Source organism: Lepidochelys kempii, chromosome 4 (genome assembly GCF_965140265.1).
Source record: "Lepidochelys kempii isolate rLepKem1 chromosome 4, rLepKem1.hap2, whole genome shotgun sequence".
Lineage (NCBI taxonomy): Eukaryota > Metazoa > Chordata > Testudines > Cheloniidae > Lepidochelys > Lepidochelys kempii.
In genome coordinates, this window is record NC_133259.1 from 97,792,131 (window position 1) to 97,813,757 (window position 21,627).

Below are 21,627 nucleotides of genomic sequence, written 5' to 3' on the forward strand. Positions count from 1 at the left end.
TTAGCACTACAGCCTTCTCAGAGGGAACACAAGCTACTCATATAATGCAGAATTAGAGAAGGTCCAGGGCAGTTTATGGGTGAAATCCTAGCCCCGCTGACATCAATAGAAAAACTTCCACTGACTTCAACGGGGCCAGGATTTCAGCCCATATCACTAGCTTATTGTAAACTAAGCCCTGATCCTGCAAAGATTTACATGTGCCTAACTTCACACAGTAAAAAGAATGTAAAGTTCAGCCCATGTGTTAAGTCTTTGCAAAACTGAGGCCTTACTTTGTAAAAAGAGTTTCAAGAACTCAGACTGTAATGAAAAGATCCAAAGATCAGAAAAACTACCTCATTTTCAAGCACACAGTATTAACTTCTCTTGTGCATTTACATCATGCTCTATAAATCAGCTTCTAATATCTCACGGAGCGAAGCAAGCTCTGAGAATTGCTTTTTTACTTACTTTTGTTTGATCAGCAGCTCTGAATACATAACAGATACTTTGCTGATTTACTGCTCCATCCTTTATCAGACAAGCAAAGTAGCTTGGATCGTGGCTATTGTGAATCAGTTTGTGGACATGCTGTGGCTTATACTCAAACAGGCTGGAACAAATCAAAGGATCCCACTGTTGGCTTTTCCCTGTGTCTAGTCCACATCGCAGGCTTGCTGGTGAAACATAAAGCCGGATTTGGCTGGTGCTAGGTTCTTCCATGGAAGACGGCATACTGAGCCGCCGAATCTCTGCCACAATCCAAGGCAGCACTGGCATGGTGGTTAGAGAATGCACTGGCAGAGAACCAACAAGCTGGAGACTAAAATCCACTGAGATATCAGTGGGTGCTTGAAGTTTTTTAACTTTGAATGATAGGGGCTCCATTTTATAATCATCAAGGGAGCTAGGAATAATCCACCAGTTTCAGTTCCCAGGAATGAAGATTCTTTTCATTGCACAGTAGTGGAATTCTGAAAGGAAAGAAATATTTATACAGTTAGAGTAACAGTCATTGAGAATTTTCTATTTAAAAATTATCACCAATAATGGAAATATTCATAGGGCATTTCTACACTGCAATGTAAACCCAGGGTTCAAACTCAGGTTCAAGCCTAATCCTCCTTCCATCTACATACAAATCACGCTAACCCAGGGCTTCGACCCCATGGTACTCGAGGGTTTGAGCGGTTTCAGAGTAACAGCCGTGTTAGTCTGTCTTCGCAAAAAGAAAAGAAGTACTTGTGGCACCTTAGAGACTAACCAATTTATTTGAGCATGAGCTTTCGTGAACTACAGCTCACTTCATCGGATGCATACCGTGGAAACTGCAGAAGAAATTATATACACACAGAGATCATGAAACAATACCTCCTCCCACCCCACTGTCCTGCTGGTAATAGCTTATCTAAAGTGATCATCAAGTTGGGCCATTACCAGCACAAATCCAGGTTTTCTCACCCGCCGCCCCCCCCCACACACACACTCACACACAAACTCACTCTCCTGAGCCTGAGTCAAGCTGGGACCCAGTGTTCAAGCCCTACTTGTTGTGTGGTTGCTGGAGAATATTTGCTTCAACAAAAACACAAACCCAGGAACCTATCCTTGCAACAAAGCCCGATGCCAACTCTGTCCACATATTTATTCAAGTGACACCATGATAGGACCTAATCACATTAGCTGCGCCATCAGGGGCTCATTCACCTGCACATCTACCAATGTGATATATGCCATCATGTGCCAACAATGCCCCTCTGCCATGTACATTGGCCAAACCGCACAGTCTCTACGCAAAAGAATAAATGGACACAAATCTGACATCAGGAATCATAACATTCAAAAACCGGTAGGAGAACACTTCAACCTCTCTGGCTAATCAGTAAGAGATTTAAGGGTGGCAATTTTGCAACAGAGAAGCTTCAAAAACAGACTCCAACGAGAAACTGCTGAGCTTGAATTAATATGCAAACTAGATACCATTAACTAGGGTTTGAATAGAGACTGGGAGTGGCTGGGTCATTACACATATTTGAATCTATTTCCCTAAGTTAAGTATCCTCACACCTTCTTGTCAATTGTCTAAATGGGCCATCTTGATTATCACTACAAAAGATTTTCTCCTGTTGATAACAGCTCATCTTAATTAATTAGCCTCTTATAGTTTGTATGGCAACTTCCACCTTCTCTGTATGTGTCTATATATCTTCTTACTATATGTTCCATTCTATGCATCCGATGAAGTGGGCTGAAGCCCACGAAAGCTTATGCTTTAATAAATTTGTTAGTCTCTAAGGTGCCACAAGTACTCCTGTTCTTTTTGCAGATACAGACTAACATGGCTGCTACTCTGAAATCTACCACTTTTAGACTTATTAGCTAGCCAGTTTTTAACCCATTTAATGTGTGCTGTGATAATTCTGTATACTTCTGATTTCTAAATGCAAGTGCTGTGTGATATCAACTCAAATACTTCAGAGAAATCTAACTATGTAACGAACAACACTATTACCTTTTTCAATCAAACTTACAATCTCATCAAAAAATTATAACAGGTTAGTTTGACAAGATCTATTTTCGATAAAACCATGTTATTTATATAATCCTTTAATTATTATTTAATCTAGAGAACATAAGAATGGTCATACTGGGTCACACCAACGGTCAATCTAGCCCAGTATCCTGTCTTCTGACAATGGCCAGTGCCAGACACTTTAAAGGGAATGAACAGAAAGAGGCAATTTTTGAGTGGTCCATCCCCTGTCGTCTACTCCCAGTTTCTGGAATTCAGAGGCTAGGAACTCCCAGAGCATGAGGTTGCGTCCCTGACTATCAGGCTAATAGCCATTGATGGACCAATCCTCCATTAACTTATCTAATTCTTTTTTGAACAGTTATACTTTTGGCCTTCAAAACATCCCCCAGCAACAAGCTCCACAAATGGATTGTGTTGTGTGAAGAAGTACTTTATGTTTATTTTAAACTTGCTGCCTATGAATTTCATTGGTGATCCCTGGTTCTTGTGTTATGTGATACAGTAAATAACACCTGCCTATTCACTTTCTCCATACCATTCATTTTATAGATCTCTGTCATATCACCCTTAGTCATCTATTTTCTAAACTAAACAGTCCCAGACTTTTTGTATGCCAACATTTTAATGGCTGACTTAGAACAATGCTTCCTCAGCTCTCGTCCCCTAATGCCCCTACTCTATTTGCGCTACATTGATGACATCTTCATCATCTGGACCCATGGAAAAGAAGCCCTTGAGGAATTCCACCATGATTTCAACAATTTCCATCCCACCATCAACCTCAGCCTGGATCAATCCACACAAGAGATCCACTTCCTGGGCACTACGGTGCTAATAAGTGATGGTCACATAAACACCATCCTATACTGGAAACCTACTGACACTATACTTACCTACATGCCTCCAGCTTTCATCCAGACCACACCACACGATCCATTATCTACAGCCAAGCTCTATGATACAACCACATTTGCTCCAACCCCTCAGACAGAGACAAACACCTACAAGATCTCTATCAAGCATTCTTACAACTACAATACCCACCTGCTGAAGTGAAGAAACAGATTGACAGAGCCAGAAGAGTACCCAGAAGTCACCTACTACAGGACAGGCCCAACAAAGAAAATAACAGAACGCCACTAGTCATCACCTTCAGCCCCCAACTAAGACCTCTCCAAAGCATCATCAAGGATCTACAACCTGTCCTGAAGGATGACCCATCACTCTCACAGATCTTGGGAGACAGGCTAGTCCTTGCTTACAGACAGCCCCACAACCTGAAGCAAATACTCACCAGCAACACACACCACACACCAAAACCACTAACCCAGGAACCTATCCTTGCAACAAAGCCCGTTGCCAACTGTGTCCACATATCTATTCAGGGGATGCCATTATAGGGCCTAATCACATCAGCCACAATATCAGAGGCTCATTCACCCATACACCTACCAATGTGATATATGCCATCATGTGCCAGCAACACCCCTCTGCCATGTACACTGGCCAAACTGGACAGTCTCTACGTAAAAGAATAAATGGACGCAAATCAGATGTCAAGAATTATAACATTCAAAAACCAGTCGGAGAACACTTCAATCTCTCTGGTCACTCGATTATAGACCTAAAAGTTGCAATATTACAACAACAAAACTTCAAAAACAGACTCCAACAAGAGACTGCTGAATTGGAATTAATTTGCAAACTGGACATCATTAAATTAGGCTTGAATAAAGACTGGGAATGGATGTGTCATTACACAAAGTAAAACTATTTCCCCATGTTTATTTCCCCTCCTACTGTTCCTCACATGTTCTTGTCAACTGCTGGAAATGGCTCACCTTGATTATCACTACAAAAGGTTTTTTTTCTCTCCTGCTGGTAATAGCTCACCTTACCTGATCACTCTTGTTACAGTGTGTATGGTAACAGTCATTGTTTCATGTTCTCTGTGTATTTAAAGTCTCCCCACTGTATTTTCCACTGAATGCATCCGATGAAGTGAGCTGTAGCTCATGAAAGCTTATGCTCCAATAAATTGGTTAGTCTCTAAGGTGCCACAAGTACTCCTTTTCTTTTTGCAGATACAGACTTTTTAAGCTCTCCTCATATGAAAGCTGTTCCGTACCACTATTCATTTCTGCAGCAATTCTCAGTATGTTTTCCAATTCTAAAGTAACTTTTTTGAGATGGGGGGACCAGAACTGCACACAATATAGCAAGTATGGGTGCACCATGAATTTATAGTGGCTCTATGATATTTATCCCTTTCCTAATCGTTCCTGACATTGTTAGCGTTTTTGACTGCCATATTGAACAGATGTTTTCAAAGAACTAGCCAGGATGACTCCAAGATCTCTTTTTTGAGTGATAACAGCAAATTTTGACCCATCATTTTGTATGTAGAGTTGGGATTATATTTTTCCAATGTGCATTACTTTGCATTTATCAACACTGAATTTAATCTGTCATTTTGTTGCCCAGTTACCCAATTTTGTGAAATCCCTTTGTAACTCTTTGCAGTCAGCTTTGGACTTTAACTATCTTGAGTAATTTAGGTTTCAGAGTAACGGCCGTGTTAGTCTGTATCCGCAAAAAGAAAAGGAGTACTTGTGGCACCTTAGAGACCAACAAATTTATTTGAGCATAAGCTTTCATGAGCTACATCAGTACATCCATAAATGGTGACTTATTACTATTTAAGTTATCAATTTGTTCCAAAACCTCCTCTACTGACTCCTCAGTTTAGGACATTTCCTCAAATTTGTCAACTAAAAAGAATGACTCAGGTTTGAGACTCTCCTTCACATCCTCTGCAGTGAAGACTTATCTAGTCCTGTGTCAGCCATTTTCTTTTTTTTTTTTTTTGGCTAAGGGTTAATGTCAGACTGACAGGCCTATAATTACCCAGGTTATCCCGTTTTTAAATATTGACACAACATTAGCTTAGTTCCAGTCTTCTGGAACTTCCCCAGCGTTCCAGGACTTATTAAAAAGAAATGTTAATGATCCAGATAGAAACTTGACCAGCTCTTTTAAAACTCTTTATTATGAATTTTCTTTTTCAAGAGACAGCTATAACAACACGGTAAACAATCATCTTTATTGTAAGTTTATTTTAGCAAATCTGTTATACTAAATCACGTACTCATTTCTTTATTATGGCTACAGTACATTTGTTTGTCTTTCTTCATTTATAGAGTTGGCCAAAAAAATGGGGAAAAAATTTGCAAAAATTTTCATGAAAAATTAGTCTGTGTTACCCATCAAAAATTTTCAAAATTTGAAAAGTTTATATCAGCTGTGTGGGTATTGCAAAAATGAGATTTATTTTTCAACGGGTTGGAGGGCGGGAATATAATATTATTAGAAATGTTACATTGTATATAAAACACAAAATTTTTGAAAACGTTTTAAAAAAACGGACCACTTTCCAAAAGAACGAAAAGGGAAAACATGGTTCTGTAACTACTTTGCAGGGAGGAAAAAAACAAGATTTAAAGATGGATACAGATGCTGGGCCTTTTTATAGCCTTCTCTTCTGGAACTTTTGGATCCAACTGTGGATGAATGCCCTTTTATGGCTTTATTATTAATGATTCCAGGGCTGGTGAGCTTAGCAAGAGAATCCTACAGTGCAAAGACAGTCCATGAGCCAGAACTCTGAATTTGCTAACAATCTAGATGCATGAAGAATTTAAAAAGGCCCCAACAGATGTAAATACTATAAGAAATATGAAATATATATTTGTAGGCCTCATTTCAATTATATTAAACATCTCCCATGTACAGCTCATTTCATATACAGAAAGCAAAGGGAACAGTCCAGAAATTTCTTCGTTTATAAACACACTGTCACAGAAGTTGACCTCAGCTTAACAAAGCACTTCTATATTTGTCTAACCAACAAAATGCTCTATAACGTCATTACCGCTGTGCTCTTGCAAAGGCTTCTGTCAGGGATTCAAACTCCCAATAGGGAAATGAAGCTCTCTCTTCTCTGTTTGAGACGCAATTGTGAAACTTTTTTTGTTAACAGTGAAAATGGAAAACAATTCAGCAACTCTCCAGGTGGTTTTGATTCGTTCGGGGCTCAGCAGGCACACAGCGCAAAGACCATGAAAATCGAGCTCACTGATTATAACTTTGTTGTTACTTAAGGGCGAGCATAATGGTCTCAGTATAACAAGGCTAAGCAAAGTCTGTTCTCAGTTGAAATCAATATGGTTAATACATGCAGCAGGACTGTAATTCAAAACTTTGCTTTCCATTTTCAATGTTTTTGGGTGAACGTAGTGATCCTTTTTGCCCAGGAAAGTGAGAGGCAAACACCACTTCCTAGAACCAGGCACAGTGATAGGCAGGTGCTATGCAAACTTCTTTACAAAAAAGTATTTTACCTTGACCTGCAACTGTAAATGTGGGTCTCAAGAACACAGACTGATCACAGATTATGACCAGCTGGGGACTATCTTTGTGTCATGCACTAAAACCAGCAAACTCATTTCATCTGTGACCCAAACCAACTATGAACTCAGGGCTCTGTATGTGATACCACACTCCATCCATATTCTCCTTCTCTATGCTGAGGCTAAAATACACAATAATCACATATAAATGAATAGCACTGCTGCTTCTAATCAAAAATATCTAACAACACCTAATCTCTTTAATTTAGGTACTTGTATGGCTCCCACTGCCACAGTATCTGAGCACCTCACATCTTTAGTGTATTTTTCCCTCACACCACCCCCATGAGGTAGGTAAGTATTGTTATCCCATTTAACTGATGGAAAACTGAAGAAAAGAGAGACTAAGGACTTGTCTACACTACCGCTTAAGTCGATATAACTTACTGTAAACAAGTTACATCGACTCTAAGCTCTGCCTCCATCTCCCACCAACATAGCTTCTGCCTCTCGTTGAGGGAGGGGGAGTAAATGCATCGATGGGAAAGCGCTCTTCCATCAATATAGCGCGTTTTCGCAAGACGTGCTACATCAGTGCCGCTGCATCAATGGAACTGATGTCGTGCCGTAGTGAAGACGAGCCCAAAGTGACTTGGCCAAGGTCATATAACAAAGCTGTGGCAGAGCAGGGACTTGAATCAAGGTCTGCCCACTCCCAGGTTAGCACCCTAACCACTGGACTATCCTTCTTCTCTATTTATGACATTAGCTCAGGGGTGGGCAAACTACAGCCCATGGGTTGCATCTGGCCTGGCCCACGTTCCAGCGCTCCTGTCGGGGTGCTGGGTTGGGGGCCGGACCACACGGCTCAGCCCCGCTCCAGCGCTCCGGCTGAGGCGCTGGGTCGGGGCTGGACTACCATTTTGTAATTGTGTATTTCATTTTTCCTTCCTATGTCAAGTACTATGCACTTGTCTTTATTAATTTCATCTTGTTGAATTCAGACCAATTCGACAATTTGTCAAGGTTGTTTTGAATTCTAAGCCCGTCCTCCAAAGTGCTTGCAACCCCTCCCAGCTTAGTGACATCTGCAAATTTTATAAACATATTCTTCACACCATTATCCAAGTAATTAATGAAAACATTGAATAGATCCAGAACCACGACTCACCCCTGTGGGCCCCCACTAGATAACCAGTTTGACAATGAAACATTGATAACTCTTCTGAATATGGTCTTTCAATCAATTGTGCACCCACCTTATAGTAATTTCATCGAGACCACATTTCCCAGTTTTCTTTTTCCCAGTTTCCTTGAAAAAAGGATTTTTTAAAATTTTAATCAAACATTTTCATGAAAATTTTCCAATTTAAAAAAAGGCCATTTTTTATTTAAAAAAAAGGTTGTATTCATAAAATTGTGCCCAGCTCTAATCATAACCTCCAGTTCTCTTTTATTCCAGCACTACAAAATGTTGTATCCCTAACTAGAGACATCTAACATTACAGCAGAGAGTAACATGTTATTTTCAATGCTAAGTCTAAGGATTAAACTATATTAAACAGTGAGCTGTTTTGTCATACTTCAATAAGTACTGACCCGCTGGAGTGTATTTAATATAAACTCAGAGATTCTTGACATCAACTTGCTTTTTTAAAAAATAAATACTTGAATCATTTTCCATGTCCACACTTATATTATTTTCAAATGGACCTTCTTTTAAAAAAAACCCACCAAAACCTAACTTTTTGGAACTAAAATTATGAACAGTAATAGAAAAATCAGATTTTCAGGGTTCAATTTTAGTAGTGCCCAAGAGGCAAAGGAACATCATTTCAACCCTTAAAACATGCATCTCATTAATCTAACTAGCCTCAGAATCTCCCTGTAGTCAGCCTCGTCTTCCCTTCCTCATATGCATTCTTTCTGTTTCACTTCCTTCTGTTGTTTTTGTCCTAACTTAGGGACAGATTCTACCCTAAATTACACCAATTTAATGCCACTGAATTCAATGGGGTCTATTTAATGTAAACTAAGGGCTAAATTCTGCTTTAGGAACTGATCCTGCAAACATGTATGTACATGCCTAACTTTAGGTCTATGGGTAGTCCTATTAACTTAAATGGGACTACTCAGAAGCATAAAGTTAAGCATGTGTCACAGTTACAAAGTGAGCTATGCTTTCATCCCCTAACAGTCCCTCTTGAGTGCCCTCTCACGGAACAGGTTGTGCTATCTTCAACCCCCGCAAGGCGGAACTACACAGACCTACCCTACCCCTCTTTCAACAGTTGTGGTGGGTGCTCCATCATTAACAATTTTTAAAACAAGATTGAATGTTTTTCTAAAAGATCTACTCTAGGAATTATTTTGGGGAGTTTTGTGTGTTAAACAGAAGACCAGACTAGATGATCACAATGGATTACAATAGATGATCTGGCCTTGGAATCTATGAATCTAGATTGGATCTTTAGGCTGCAGCCCCCCTATTTACCAACCGTGTTAACTCGCCAGACCCAATGGTATTTGTATGCCCTTTTCCTCTGGAGTCTGAGATAGGGGCTGAATAAAGTGACCCAAAAACAGCTTCTTCAACATAAAGCACTATTTATTGATTTACCCAAAGGTACACACTACGCAGCACAAAGGGATAAAACAATAAAGGCCCATACAGGTTTTCCCTTACCTAAATCTTAATCTTTCCTTCAAGGCTTTGGTAAACTCCATTCAGCCAAGTTACCACCATCTTTGGGTTGAGACAAGCAGACTGTCCTGCTGCAGCATGCTTTCTGGATCTCCTTGCACCCTGTCAGCACTCACTCACACTCCTTGGGCAGCTCCCAGCAACTCATTCAGCCTCAGCTTAACTCCTGCCTAGGCCAGTGTCACTTAAGGCTTTAATGTCTCCTTTGAGTCTAGACTCAGATCTGGAAAGTGCAAACCTTGCCAGCCTGGTAGCGGCATTCCACAATTAACCAGACAGATCTGCGCACCACAGATTACCCTTATTGTTAGGGGATTCACTGAAAATGGATGGCCAGAGTAATGGACCAATGCCACACTTCATCACAGTCAGTGCTGCAGGACCAGAATAGGAGCATGTCCTAGGGAAAGAAGGAAATGTGAAGAGACAAAAGATGCAGCAGGAAATCTCAGTGCTTCAGCCATTCTGGGCTGCCAGACAGTCCGTTGGAAATCACAGCAGCGAAGGCATAAATCAGAGCAGCCAGTGTCAATGCACTAGCTTATACCCGGGGTCAAATGGGATCCTAGCAGCCCAAGAGTCCAGGAGGGGCAAAAGCAGTTCCCCACTCCCACTCCTGGGCTGCATCTACAACAAGTTCAGCCCAGAGTTGGGGCCAAAATCTTTGACTCTTATGGCTGCAAAAATAACATTCTGAATATGGAGGGCTGAACATGCAGACAAGTAATTAAACTGATAATAACAGAAACTACACTTGATCTTTTTTCAGAGTAATAGCCGTGTTAGTCTGTATTCGCAAAAAGAAAAGGAGTACTTGTGGCACCTTAGAGACTAACCAATTTATTTGAGAAAACCTGGATTTGTGCTGGAAATGGCGCAACTTGATTATCATACACATTGTAAGGAGAGAGTGATCACTTTAGATAAGCTATTACCAGCAGGAGAGTGGAGTCGGGGGAGAGAATACCACTACAAAAGGTTAACACCCATTTTTTCATGGTTTGTGTGTATAAAAAGATCTTCTGTACTTTCCACAGTATGCATCCGATGAAGTGAGCTGTAGCTCACGAAAGCTTATGCTCAAATAAATTGGTTACACTTGATCTTAGCTCAGTTAAGTGCCAAACACACCACAGCTCCTGGCTACAGAGGAAGACAGACCTCACAGAAGAATTAGCATGACTTGGCAGTGTGGTGGGGAAGTACAAGGAAGTGGTCAGGACTCCACCACTACATAAATCCACAGGCCTAGCTCCCTAGGTAGGGGATGAACAAAGGCCCCAACTGTCATGTCAGCCCATGGAGGTTAGCTGCAGAACAGCCATGCAACCACTCCACACCAGACTACTAAGCCCTGGTCTACACTAGGAGTTGAGGTCAAATTTAGCAGCGTTAAATCGATTTAACCCTGCACCCGTCCACACGACGAAGCCCTTTTTTTCGACTTAAAGGGTTCTTAAAATCGATTTCCTTACTCCACCCCCGACATGGGGATTAGCGCTGAAATCGACCTTGCTGGGTTGAATTTGGGGTATTGTGGACGCAATTAGATGGTATTGGCCTCGGGGAGCTATCCCAGAGTGCTCCATTGTCACCGCTCGGGAGAGCACTCTCAACTCAGATGCACTGGCCAGGTAGACAGGAAAAGGCCTGCAAACTTTTGAATTTCAATTTCCTGTTTGGCCAGCGTGGCAAGCTGCAGGTGACCATGCAGAGCTCATCAGCAGAGGTGACCATGATGGAGTCCCAGAATCACAAAAGAGCTCCAGCATGGACCGAACGGGAGGTACGGGATCTGATCGCTGTATGGAGAGAGGAATCCATGCTATCAGAACTCCGTTCCAGTTTTCAAAATGCCAAAACATTTGTCAAAATCTCCCAGGCATGAAGGACAGAGGCCATAACAGGGACCTGAAGCAGTGCCGTGTGAAACTTAAGGAGCTAAGGCAAGCCTACCAGAAAACCAGAGAGGCAAACAGCCACTCCGGGTCAGAGCCCAAAACATGCCGCTTTTATGATGAGCTGCATGCCATTTCAGGCGGTTCAGCCACCACTACCCCAGCCGTGTTGTTTGACTCCTTCAATGGAGATGGAGGCAACACAGAAGCAGGTTTGGGGGACGAGGAAGATGATGATGATGAAGTTATAGATAGCTCACAGCAAGCAAGCGGAGAAACCGGTTTTCCCGACAGCCAGGAATTATTTCTCACCCTGGACCTGGAGCTAGTACCCCCCGAACCCACCCAAGGCTGCCTCCCGGACCCGCCAAGCGGAGAAGGGACCTCTGGTGAATGTACATTTTAAAATACTATACATAGTTTAAAAGCAAGCATGTTTAATGATTAATTTGCTTTGGCATTCGCGGCTCTCCTGGATGTACTCCCAAAGCCTTTACAAAAGGTTTCTGGGGAAGGCAGCCTTATTCCACCCACCATGGTAGGACACTTTACCACACCAGGCCAGTAGCACATACTCGGGAATCATTGTAGAACAAAGCATTGCAGTGTATGTTTGCTGGCGTTCAAACAACATCCGTTCTTTATCTCTCTGTTATCCTCAGGAGAGTGATATCATTCATGGTCACCTGGTTGAAATAGGGTGCTTTTCTTAAGGGGACATTCAGAGGTGCCCGTTCCTGCTGGGCTGTTTGTCTGTGGCTGAACAGAAATGTTCCCCACTGTTAGCCATGGGGAGGGATGAGGGGCTAGCCACATGGTGGTGGGAGGCAAAATGCAACCTTGGAACGAAAGCACATGTGCTACGTATGTAATGTTAACAGCAAGGTTTACCGTGAAAGAGTGTACCCATTGTTCTATAAAATGTGTCTTTTTAAATACCACTGTCCCTTTTTTTTTTCTCCACCAGCTGCCTGTGTTTCAAGGATCACAGGATCTTCTCCTTCCCAGAGGCTAGTGAAGATTAGAAGGTGAAAAAAACACACTCGCGATGAAATGTTCTCTGAGCTCATGCTGTCCTCCCACTCTGACAGAGCACAGATGAATGCGTGGAGGCAGACAATGTCAGAGTGCAGGAAAGCACAAAATGACCGGGAAGAGAGGTGGTGGGCTGAGGAGAGTAAGTGGCAGGCTGAAGAGAGGGCTGAAGCTGAAAGGTGGCGGCAATGTGATGAGAGGAGGCAGGATTCAATGCTGAGGCTGCTGGAGGATCAAACTAATACACTTCAGCGTATGGCTGAGCTGCAGGAAAGGCAGCAGGCGCACAGACCGCCACTACAGCCCCTGTGTAACCAACCGCCCTCCTCCCCACGTTCCATAGCCTCCTCACCCAGATGCCCAAGAACGCGGTGGGGGGGCCTCCAGACACCCAGCCACTCCACCCCAGAGGATTGCCCAAGCAACTGAAAGCTGGCATTCAATAAGTTTTAAAGTGCTGTGTGGCCTTGTCCTTCCCTCCTCCACCACCCCTCCCGGGCTACCTTGGCAGTTATTCCTCTATTTGTGTGATGAATGCATAAAGAATGCATGAATGTGAAGCAACAATGACTTTATTGCCACTGACAGCGGTGATTGAAGGGAGGAAGGTTAGCTTACAGAGAAGTAGATGAACCAAGGGGCGGGGGGTTTCATCAAAGAGAAACAAACAGAACTTTCACACCGTAGCCTGGCCAGTCATGAAACTGGTTTTCAAAGCTTCTCTGATGCACACTGCGCCCTCTTGTGCTCTTCTAACCGCCCTGGTATCTGGCTGCGCGTAATCAGTAGCCAGGCGATTTGCCTCAACCTTCCACCCCGCCATAAACGTCTCCTCCTTACTCTCACAGATATTATAGAGCGCACGGCAAGCAGTAATAACAGTGGGAATATTGGTTTCGCTGAGGTCTAACTGAGTCAGTAAACTGCGCCAGCATGCTTTTAAACGCCCAAATGCACATTCTACCACCATTCTGCACTTGCTCAGCCTGTAGTTGAACAGCTCCTGACTACTGTCCAGGCTGCCTGTGTACGGCTTCATAAGCCAGGGCATTAAGGGGTAGGCTGGGTTCCCAAGGATAACTGTAGGCATTTCTACATCCCCAACGGTTATTTTCTGGTCTGGGAATAAAATCCCTTCCTGCAGCTTTTGAAACAGACCAGAGTTCCTGAAGATGCGAGCGTAATGTACCTTTCCCGGCCATCCCACGTTGATATTGGTGAAACATCCCTTGTGATCCACCCGTACTTGCAGCACTATTGAAAAGTACCCCTTGCGGTTTATGTACTTGCCGGCTTGGTGCTCCGGTGCCAAGATAGGGATATGGGTTCCGTCTATCGCCCCACCACAGTTAGGGAATCCCATTGCAGCAAGCCATCCACTATGACCTGCACATTTCCCAGGGTCACTACCCTTGATATCAGCAGATCTTTGATTGCGTTGGCTACTTGCATCACAGCAGCCCCCACAGTAGATTTGCCCACTCCAAATTGATTCCTGACTGACCGGTAGCTGTCTGGCGTTTCAAGCTTCCACAGGGCTATTGCCACTCGCTTCTCAACTGTGAGGGCTGCTCTCATCTTGGTATTGATGCGCTTCTGGGCAGGGGAAAGCAAGTCACAAAGTTCCATGAAAGTGCCCTTACGCATGCGAAAGTTTCGCAGCCACTGGGAATCGTTCCAGACCTGCAACACAATGCGGTCCCACCAGTCTGTGCTTGTTTCCCGAGCCCAGAATCGGCATTCCATCACATGAACCTGCCCCATTAGCACCATGATGCCCACATTGCCAGGGCCCGTGCTTTGAGAGAAGTCTGTATCCATGTCCTCATCACTCTCGTCACCACGCTGACGTCGCCTACTTGCCCGGTATCGCTTTGCCAGGTTCAGCGCTGCATATACTGCTGGACAATGCGTGTGGTGTTTAATGTGCTCCTAATTGCCAAAGTGATCTGAACGGGCTCCATGCTTGCCGTGGTATGGAGTCTGCACAGAAAAAAGGTGCGGAACGATTGTCTGCCGTTGCCCTGACGGAGGGAGGGGCGACTGACGACATGGCTTACAGGGTTGGCTTACAGGGAATTAAAATCAACAAAGGGCGTGGCTTTACATCAAGGAGAAACAAAAACACCTGTCACACAGAATGGCCCCCTCAAGGATTGAACTCAAACCCCTGGGTTTAGCAGGCCAATGCTCAATCCTCCCTCTGGTATTTCAGGCAGGACTTCACGGAGGGAGGGAGGAGCAAATGAATACAAAACAAATCTGGTCTATTTCTTGTTTTGATCCATTCCATCTATCTTTTACATCTTTGGCTGGCAGCAGACAGTGCAGAAGGACTGCAAGCCATCCACATCTCCTGGCTGCTCAGCAGAAGATGGTACAATAGGACTGCTTGCAGGACTGAAAAGAATGACCTGGTCGAGTCACTCTAGTCCCTGCACCCATATCTGCCCAGGCGCTCCCGATCGACCTTACCGAGGTGGCCAGGAGCACCTTGGACATGATGAGGATAGTTTTCAGGCCTATTGTACTGTCTGCTGCCACAAGGCAATGGGTTGCTGCTGCTGCGTAGCAATGCAGTACCACGTCTGCCAGCACCCAGGAGACATACGGTGACAGTGAGCTGAGCGGGCTCCATGCTTGCCGTGGTATGGCATCTGCACAGGTAACTCAGGAAAAAAGGCACAAAACGATTGTCTGCCCTTGCTTTCATGGAGGAAGGGAGGGAACAGGGGCCTGACGATATGTACCCAGAACCACCCGCGACAATGTTTTAGCCCCATCAGGCACTGGGATTTCTACCCAGAATTCAAATGGACAGCAGAGACTGCGGGAACTGTGGGATAGCCACCCACAGTGCAACGCTCCGGAAGTCGACGGTTGCCTCGGTATTGTGGACACACTCTGCTGACTACATGCACTTAGAGCATTTGTGTGGGGACACGCACAATCAACTGTATAAAAATGCTTTCTACAAAACCGACTTCTATAAATTCAACCTAATTTCGTAGTGTAGACATACCCTGAGTTGGAGAAAGGATTCCTTTTTCTCCCTGTATCCTCTGAACTACCCTGAAGGAGGCACAGTTGGTCTTAAAAGAGGCAAAAATTTACCCCATTTGTCTCTACAAAATGTTAGCTGTGAAGCCTAATGACAATTCAATCAACATTGTAAAATACTTCACTGCTGATCTTTTTAGCAGAAACATCAAACTACTCTGGAATTCTGGGTAGAGTTTTGGCCTGTAGGCAGAATTCTGGAATGTGCACAACAGTTAAGTAACACCACTTTGCCTCTCAATCTGACCCCGAGATACAGGTTGTCTGCACCCATGCTGATAGATTCATTTAAAACACATCAGCCTTACAGCACATACAAGTATAAATGACAAGAATATGCTTGAGATATGTGAATGATAGGTGCAGGAGGTGTCACCGTTATTAAGGAAAAGTTTTCACCCTTTTGGTAAAGATTACACACTCAATTCTCCCCTTTCCTGTAGCGCATCACATAAAACCTACTAGATTGTTCTCTGGGGCAGGTGGTTATAAATTTATAATTTCTGTCATTTTGTTTTCAACTTCATTTTAGGTTTTCAATCTGTTTTATTGTTATAGGATTGAAATAAGTACTCAGAACTGCGTAGATCATATCATGTAAGCACTACTATGGTATCTGTGTCAGTCCCAGGACACACTGTATAATATCATGTCATAGGATGCTTTTAATTTTCAAATAGTTTTAATTTGATCAGCTAGACAACAAAGAAAAAGACTGCACTAACCAGTCCTCGGCAGACTCACAGCAATTTATTATCTATTCCTTCACTTCTTCTACAACCCTAATTGGTATATATGCATAATGTCACGGCCAATTCCAGAAATCAATGCTTCTCACTAAATTCCCCAGTAATTTCTCAGCTATCATGTACTTTCATAAAATCCCAGCTCTTCAAGGAGTCTTTCCATTGACTTCAGTGGGCTTTGGATCAGACCACACATTTCGCTCTGTTTTAAAACCTGGGTAAGCAGCTATTTTAACTAGTACTTTGCTCTATGGCCTCAGATGAATTAAAAACAGTTAAATGGAGTGTAAAGAAACAATTAAGCTTATTTTCAGGAAAGTGACAACAGACTCTTGATTATGCTATGAATTACAAAATGAAATGTGTAATAAACAAATCTGCAAATTATAAATAGTTTACTGTTCCTGCTCTTGACATCTGTTGCTATGTGCTACTGCTGACAATAGAAGTGAATACTCTGCTGCCTGACATTTTGGGTATTGAAGTTTCTGAAACAGTTTAATATTATCTAAACTAAAAAAAATTAATAGATGCGTTAACAAATCAGCACTCTAAAAGTCAGAAAAAACCTGCTGTTTGCAAAGGATATAGACACAAGCTGGCTTGCTAGACAAGTTATAATGTTGAAGCATGAAAAAAGTATGCAACTGCCAATCATGTTACAACCTCAACTTCACTTCTCTTCATCTATTCAATGACATGTCCAGAATGTCACAAAAATGTACACCTACAGGCACCAATTTTTCATTTGACTAAGGTCTGTGAATTCCCATTTGAAGTAGTCACATCATGGAATGCATCCATTTCCCTTTTGACTTGTCATTTTTCCTCCTCGATTAGTAGTTCAGCCAATAGTATTTTTGTACAGTGCTTACAAAAAGTTTCATAGTTTGACCATTTTATATTTCATTACTTATAAAGTAGTTCATGAGCATTCTTATACCATTATTACCATTGTCACAGCTCAGAGCCATTTGTGCTTTAATACACGGCAAAAGTACATTTTATTCACTGTGTACGGTAATGTTCCACTCAATCTCTGGATTTAACTGGGGTCACAAATCCCTCCATCTGTACTGCAGCAGTTTTCTACTGTAGAGCTGCAGTATTAGCTTCTTTTCTAAATAAAATGCAACACACAAGGTCTCAAGCTTTTAGAACTGCACTAAAAATAGTTACACATATGTCATATCTCTCCTGCACACCCTCTCTTCTTTTAAATGAATGTTAACGTTAAAGGGATTGTAGTCCTGTTAACTGTGTTTAAGGGATCTAAATTCGCATTCTGAGACCCCTGGACTACCAGAGGCTGGCTTCACCCCTATGAGAAGAGCACTGTGTTCATCTCAAAAGATCACTCTTTTTCTTTCTGACATCTGGAGCAATGTTGACAAGTTCTAGAGGGAATTACATCTTGTGCTCCTGAGCTAAAAGAAGGATTGTAGAGATAATGATATGGACCCTTTACGGGGAAGAGTAAAGAGAAGGAAATTGTGGACTCTTGAAGTGCTCAGATTCCACGCAACATACACCCTACACAAAAATTAAGCAAACTTTTTTAAAATGGCAAGGTTGGTTTAGTTTATACTAACAACCACCCGAATATTCTGCGTGCACCCACAGCAGGCAATGAAGTATCCATTTTCCAGCACAGGTGCAGCTATATCCTGCCAGCTCAGGTGTTTTGACCACTCTGCAATGAAAATCGCACATTGGTACAAATGCCTGCTTACACTGTTGTTAGCTCTTGTACAGTTTCACTCTTTCTAGGAAATGGATACAAAACTGTTTGGTGTGTAAAACCCCAGAACAAAGGTAGTATGTAAGATTGCCCTGAACTCATTCTGTTGTGCCTCAGGGCTGTACATAATATGATCCTCTACCAAAAGATTTCAAAATATAAGGTGCTCTTACATAAACAACATACAGGTTCAGGGTGTTCAGAGCAGAGAGGGCACCTCTGTATCTCCTTGCTTGCATCATTTAAACCAGACCCTGTAAGGTCATTTTGGCAGATCTTTTGAGCCTCAATGAGCACAGATCTAATCTGAGGATTTAATCCACACCACTATCAGCCCAAGCAAGGAGGAAGTGGAACAGGCAGATGTCATCGGAACGGCCAAACATCATTGCATTTTGGCATGTCCATAAACTCGTTTCAATTATTTTACTTCACAAAACTATAAAATTGCCCCAGATTTTAAAAGATTAAAAACTTTCGTATTTACTATGCTGGGGGAGGGGGCAGTGGACGGTGTGCACTGAACAATTTATACCCACACCTCCCTATTAAACCCCGCCCCCCAGCCACCCCATCCCACTCTGGGTCGCGCTGCCCCCAAGTTCGGGGTCTATTTCGGCCCGTCTCAAGCAGATCTACAGGCAGGGCTGCAGGCGCTCAAACGACTTACCAAAGGCAGGATGTGCGGGCGCGAGAGAAGGAGTCCGACCCCACACGGTATTTAGGGCGGGGAAGGGCAGAACCCAAAGCGGAGCGGGCTGGGGACAGCGGCTGCTGTGTGTTGCCTCGGGAGCAGCATGCAGCGCGCTGGATGTACCTGCTGGTGCCCGAGCCCGCTGCCGGCCTGCGCCGGGGTCGCTGTAGGCGCCAGAGGGCCCCGCCGTGGCTGCTCTCTTCCCCTGAGGAGGCTGCCCGGGCTGGGGACGGGGAGCCGCGACAGGCGCTGCTCCTGGGGCCCGAGAGAGGGACCCCCTCCCGCCTGCGGGGCGCAGCTGCAGCTCGGCGCGGTGCATGCGGGGCCGGCGCTGGAGGGCGCCTCCTTTTCCCGCCCGCCCGCGCGTGTGACTCGGCGCCGGGGGCGGGGGGCAGCCCCGCTCCGGCCTGGGAGGCGCCGCTCGGAGAAGCCGCCACTTACCGAACGATCCGAAAGCAACAGGAGCCCGCCCCGGCGCGCCTCGGGGCACTGGGACCAAGCGCACTAGGACCCGGTGCAGCAGGGACAGTCCTGGGCTGCCGGTCACATGCGAGCAACAGCTGCACGGCAGGGACATCTGCTGGGTGCGAGCCGCTTCCTGGCTCCCGGCCTGGTCGTGTCAGTGCTGGGGGGGACGGGGTGTGCGACAGGCAAGCCCCAGCTCGCCCTCTCCTCCAGGGACCTTCTGTGCTGGAGCGGCCTGGCACCTCCTGAGGGGCGGCCTGCCCCAGCGTTGCCCAGCAGAGGAGAGGCTCGCCCACTGGATGCAGTTTAAGCACAGATGGGGCCTGAACAGAGCTGGAGGGGGAACCAATTTCGGGGGGAGGTATTGAAAATGTGACGTTTTCATTTTGCAGGGCTCAAAACAGACCAATTTTTGACACTAACCCCCCCCCCCCATTTGTTTTGTTCATATTTTTTTTAAAATAAACAGTGTGTTCTAAATGGTTAGCCGAACTTTTTGATTTCCCCCAAATCAGGTTTGTGGTAAACAAAAAATTTCTACAGCAATTGCAACAAGATTAGCAGCATGAATCTTGATTAAAAGAGTGATGAGAGGTATCACACAAATTTGGGGAAAAAATTAGAGTTTTGTGAAAAAAAATGTGTTGAAATAAAAGGCCATTTAAAAATACATATTTTCATTCAAAAGATGTTGACCAGCTCTGGTCCCAACATTAGCAATTCCTTTGGTCCAGTTTGTTGGTTTGGGCCCATCTCTAATTATAAGGTAAGTCTTTAAAGGTACCGCAAAAAGAACAGGCGTACTTGTGGCACCTTAGAGACTAAGAAATTTATTTGAGCATAAGCTTTCGTGAGCTACAGCTCACTTCATCAGATGCATGCAGTGGAAAATACAGTGGGGAGATTTATATACACAGAGAACATGAAACAATGGGTGTTACCATACAGACTGTAATGAGAGTGATCAGGTAAGGTGAGCTATTACCAGCGGGGGGGGTGGGGGGGGGACAGGGGACGGACTTCTGTAGTGATAATCAAGGTGAGCCATTTCCAGCAGTTGACAAGAATGGGGGGGGGGAATAAACATGGGGAAATAGTTTTACTTTGTGTAATGACCCATCCACTCCCACTCTTTATTCAAGCCTAAGTTAATTGTTTCCAGTTTGCAAATTAATTCTAATTCAGCAGTCTCTCAGAGTCTGTTTTTGAAGTTTTTTAGTTGAAGAATTGCCACTTTTAGGTCTGCTACTCTAAAAGTACCCCGTTGTTCTCTGAAATAAAGTTGCTGCTGTCATTCCATTTCTCTAGTACCACTATCCACATGATGTAAATCACTGTTTGATTTCCTCCGTACCAGAGAGGCTAAGGTGTGCATGGACCTGGAGAATGAACTATCTTTTCAATCTCCAAGGTGCTCCTTTCACACTAGGCTCCAATTCTGAAAAATACTTCGGCCTTGTCTACATTGGCAAGTTTCTGCGCAGTAAAACAGCTTTCTGCGCTGTAACTCCCCAGGTGTACACACTACCAAGGCACTTAGTGCACAGAAACTGCGCAGTTGCAGCGCTGTCAAAAAACAAACAAACAAAAAAAACCACCCCCACAAGAGGTATACAGCTTTCTGCAATACAGCACCACAGTGCCAGTATAGACACCCTGGTCGATTACAGCGCTGCAGTTGGCCTCCAGGAGGTGTCCCACAATACCTCTTCTCACCTCTCTGGTCATCCGTTTGAACTCTACTGCCCTGCCCTCAGGTCACCAACCGTAAGCCTCACCCCTTAAATTCCTTGGGAATTTTGAAAGTCCCCTTCCCGTTTGCTTGGTGACGCGTGCAGTGGTCTCAGCGCATCTTTCCAGGTGACAATGCCTGCTCCACGCACCAGGTGATCCTCCACTTGGAACAATGCCGAGTGCTGGTCCTCATCAGCTTTTGGGGAGAGGAGGCTGTCCAGTCCCAGCTGCGCTCCAGCTGTAGGAATTACAATACTTACGGATAGATTTCACAGTGCATGACAGAAAGGGGCCATGACCGGGACCCCCTGCAGTGCAGGGTCAAAGCGAAGGAGCTGCAGAACACTTACCACAAGGTGTGGGAGGCAAACCGCCACTCCAATGCTGTGCCTATGAGCTGCCAGTTCTACAAAGAGCTGGACATGATACTCAGTGGCGACCCCACCTTCACTGCGAAGCCCACTGTGGATACTTCAGAGTGGACCGAGCCAGAAGACGACTCAGAGATCAGAGATGTATGCAGCCAGGAGCTCTTCTCTACCCCGGAGGAGGCTAGCCAGTCACAGCTGTCAGAGCTTGGCGAAGCACGAACAGGAGAAGAGGAATCTGGTAAGTGGCTTTGA

At 44.2% G+C, this 21,627-nt stretch overlaps 1 protein-coding gene across 3 annotated transcripts in view; it reads right to left on the reverse strand.

Moving 5' to 3' along the window:
- The window catches only part of TBC1D1 (TBC1 domain family member 1), a 205,463-nt gene extending 186,203 nt beyond the window's left edge, over nucleotides 1–19,260 (reverse strand). For 2 of the 3 annotated variants that reach the window (XM_073342290.1, XM_073342288.1), the window contains exons 1-2: nucleotides 18,782–19,259; nucleotides 454–956 (exon numbers count right to left, since the gene is read on the reverse strand). In XM_073342290.1, coding sequence (XP_073198391.1) covers nucleotides 454–870 — 417 coding nt within the window. In that variant the 5' untranslated portion in view covers nucleotides 871–956; nucleotides 18,782–19,259. Of the gene's footprint in view, nucleotides 1–453; nucleotides 957–18,781 lie in introns of all 3 variants that reach the window. The other variant, XM_073342291.1, reaches the window with a different exon arrangement.
- Nucleotides 19,261–21,627: the final 2,367 nt, after the last annotated feature.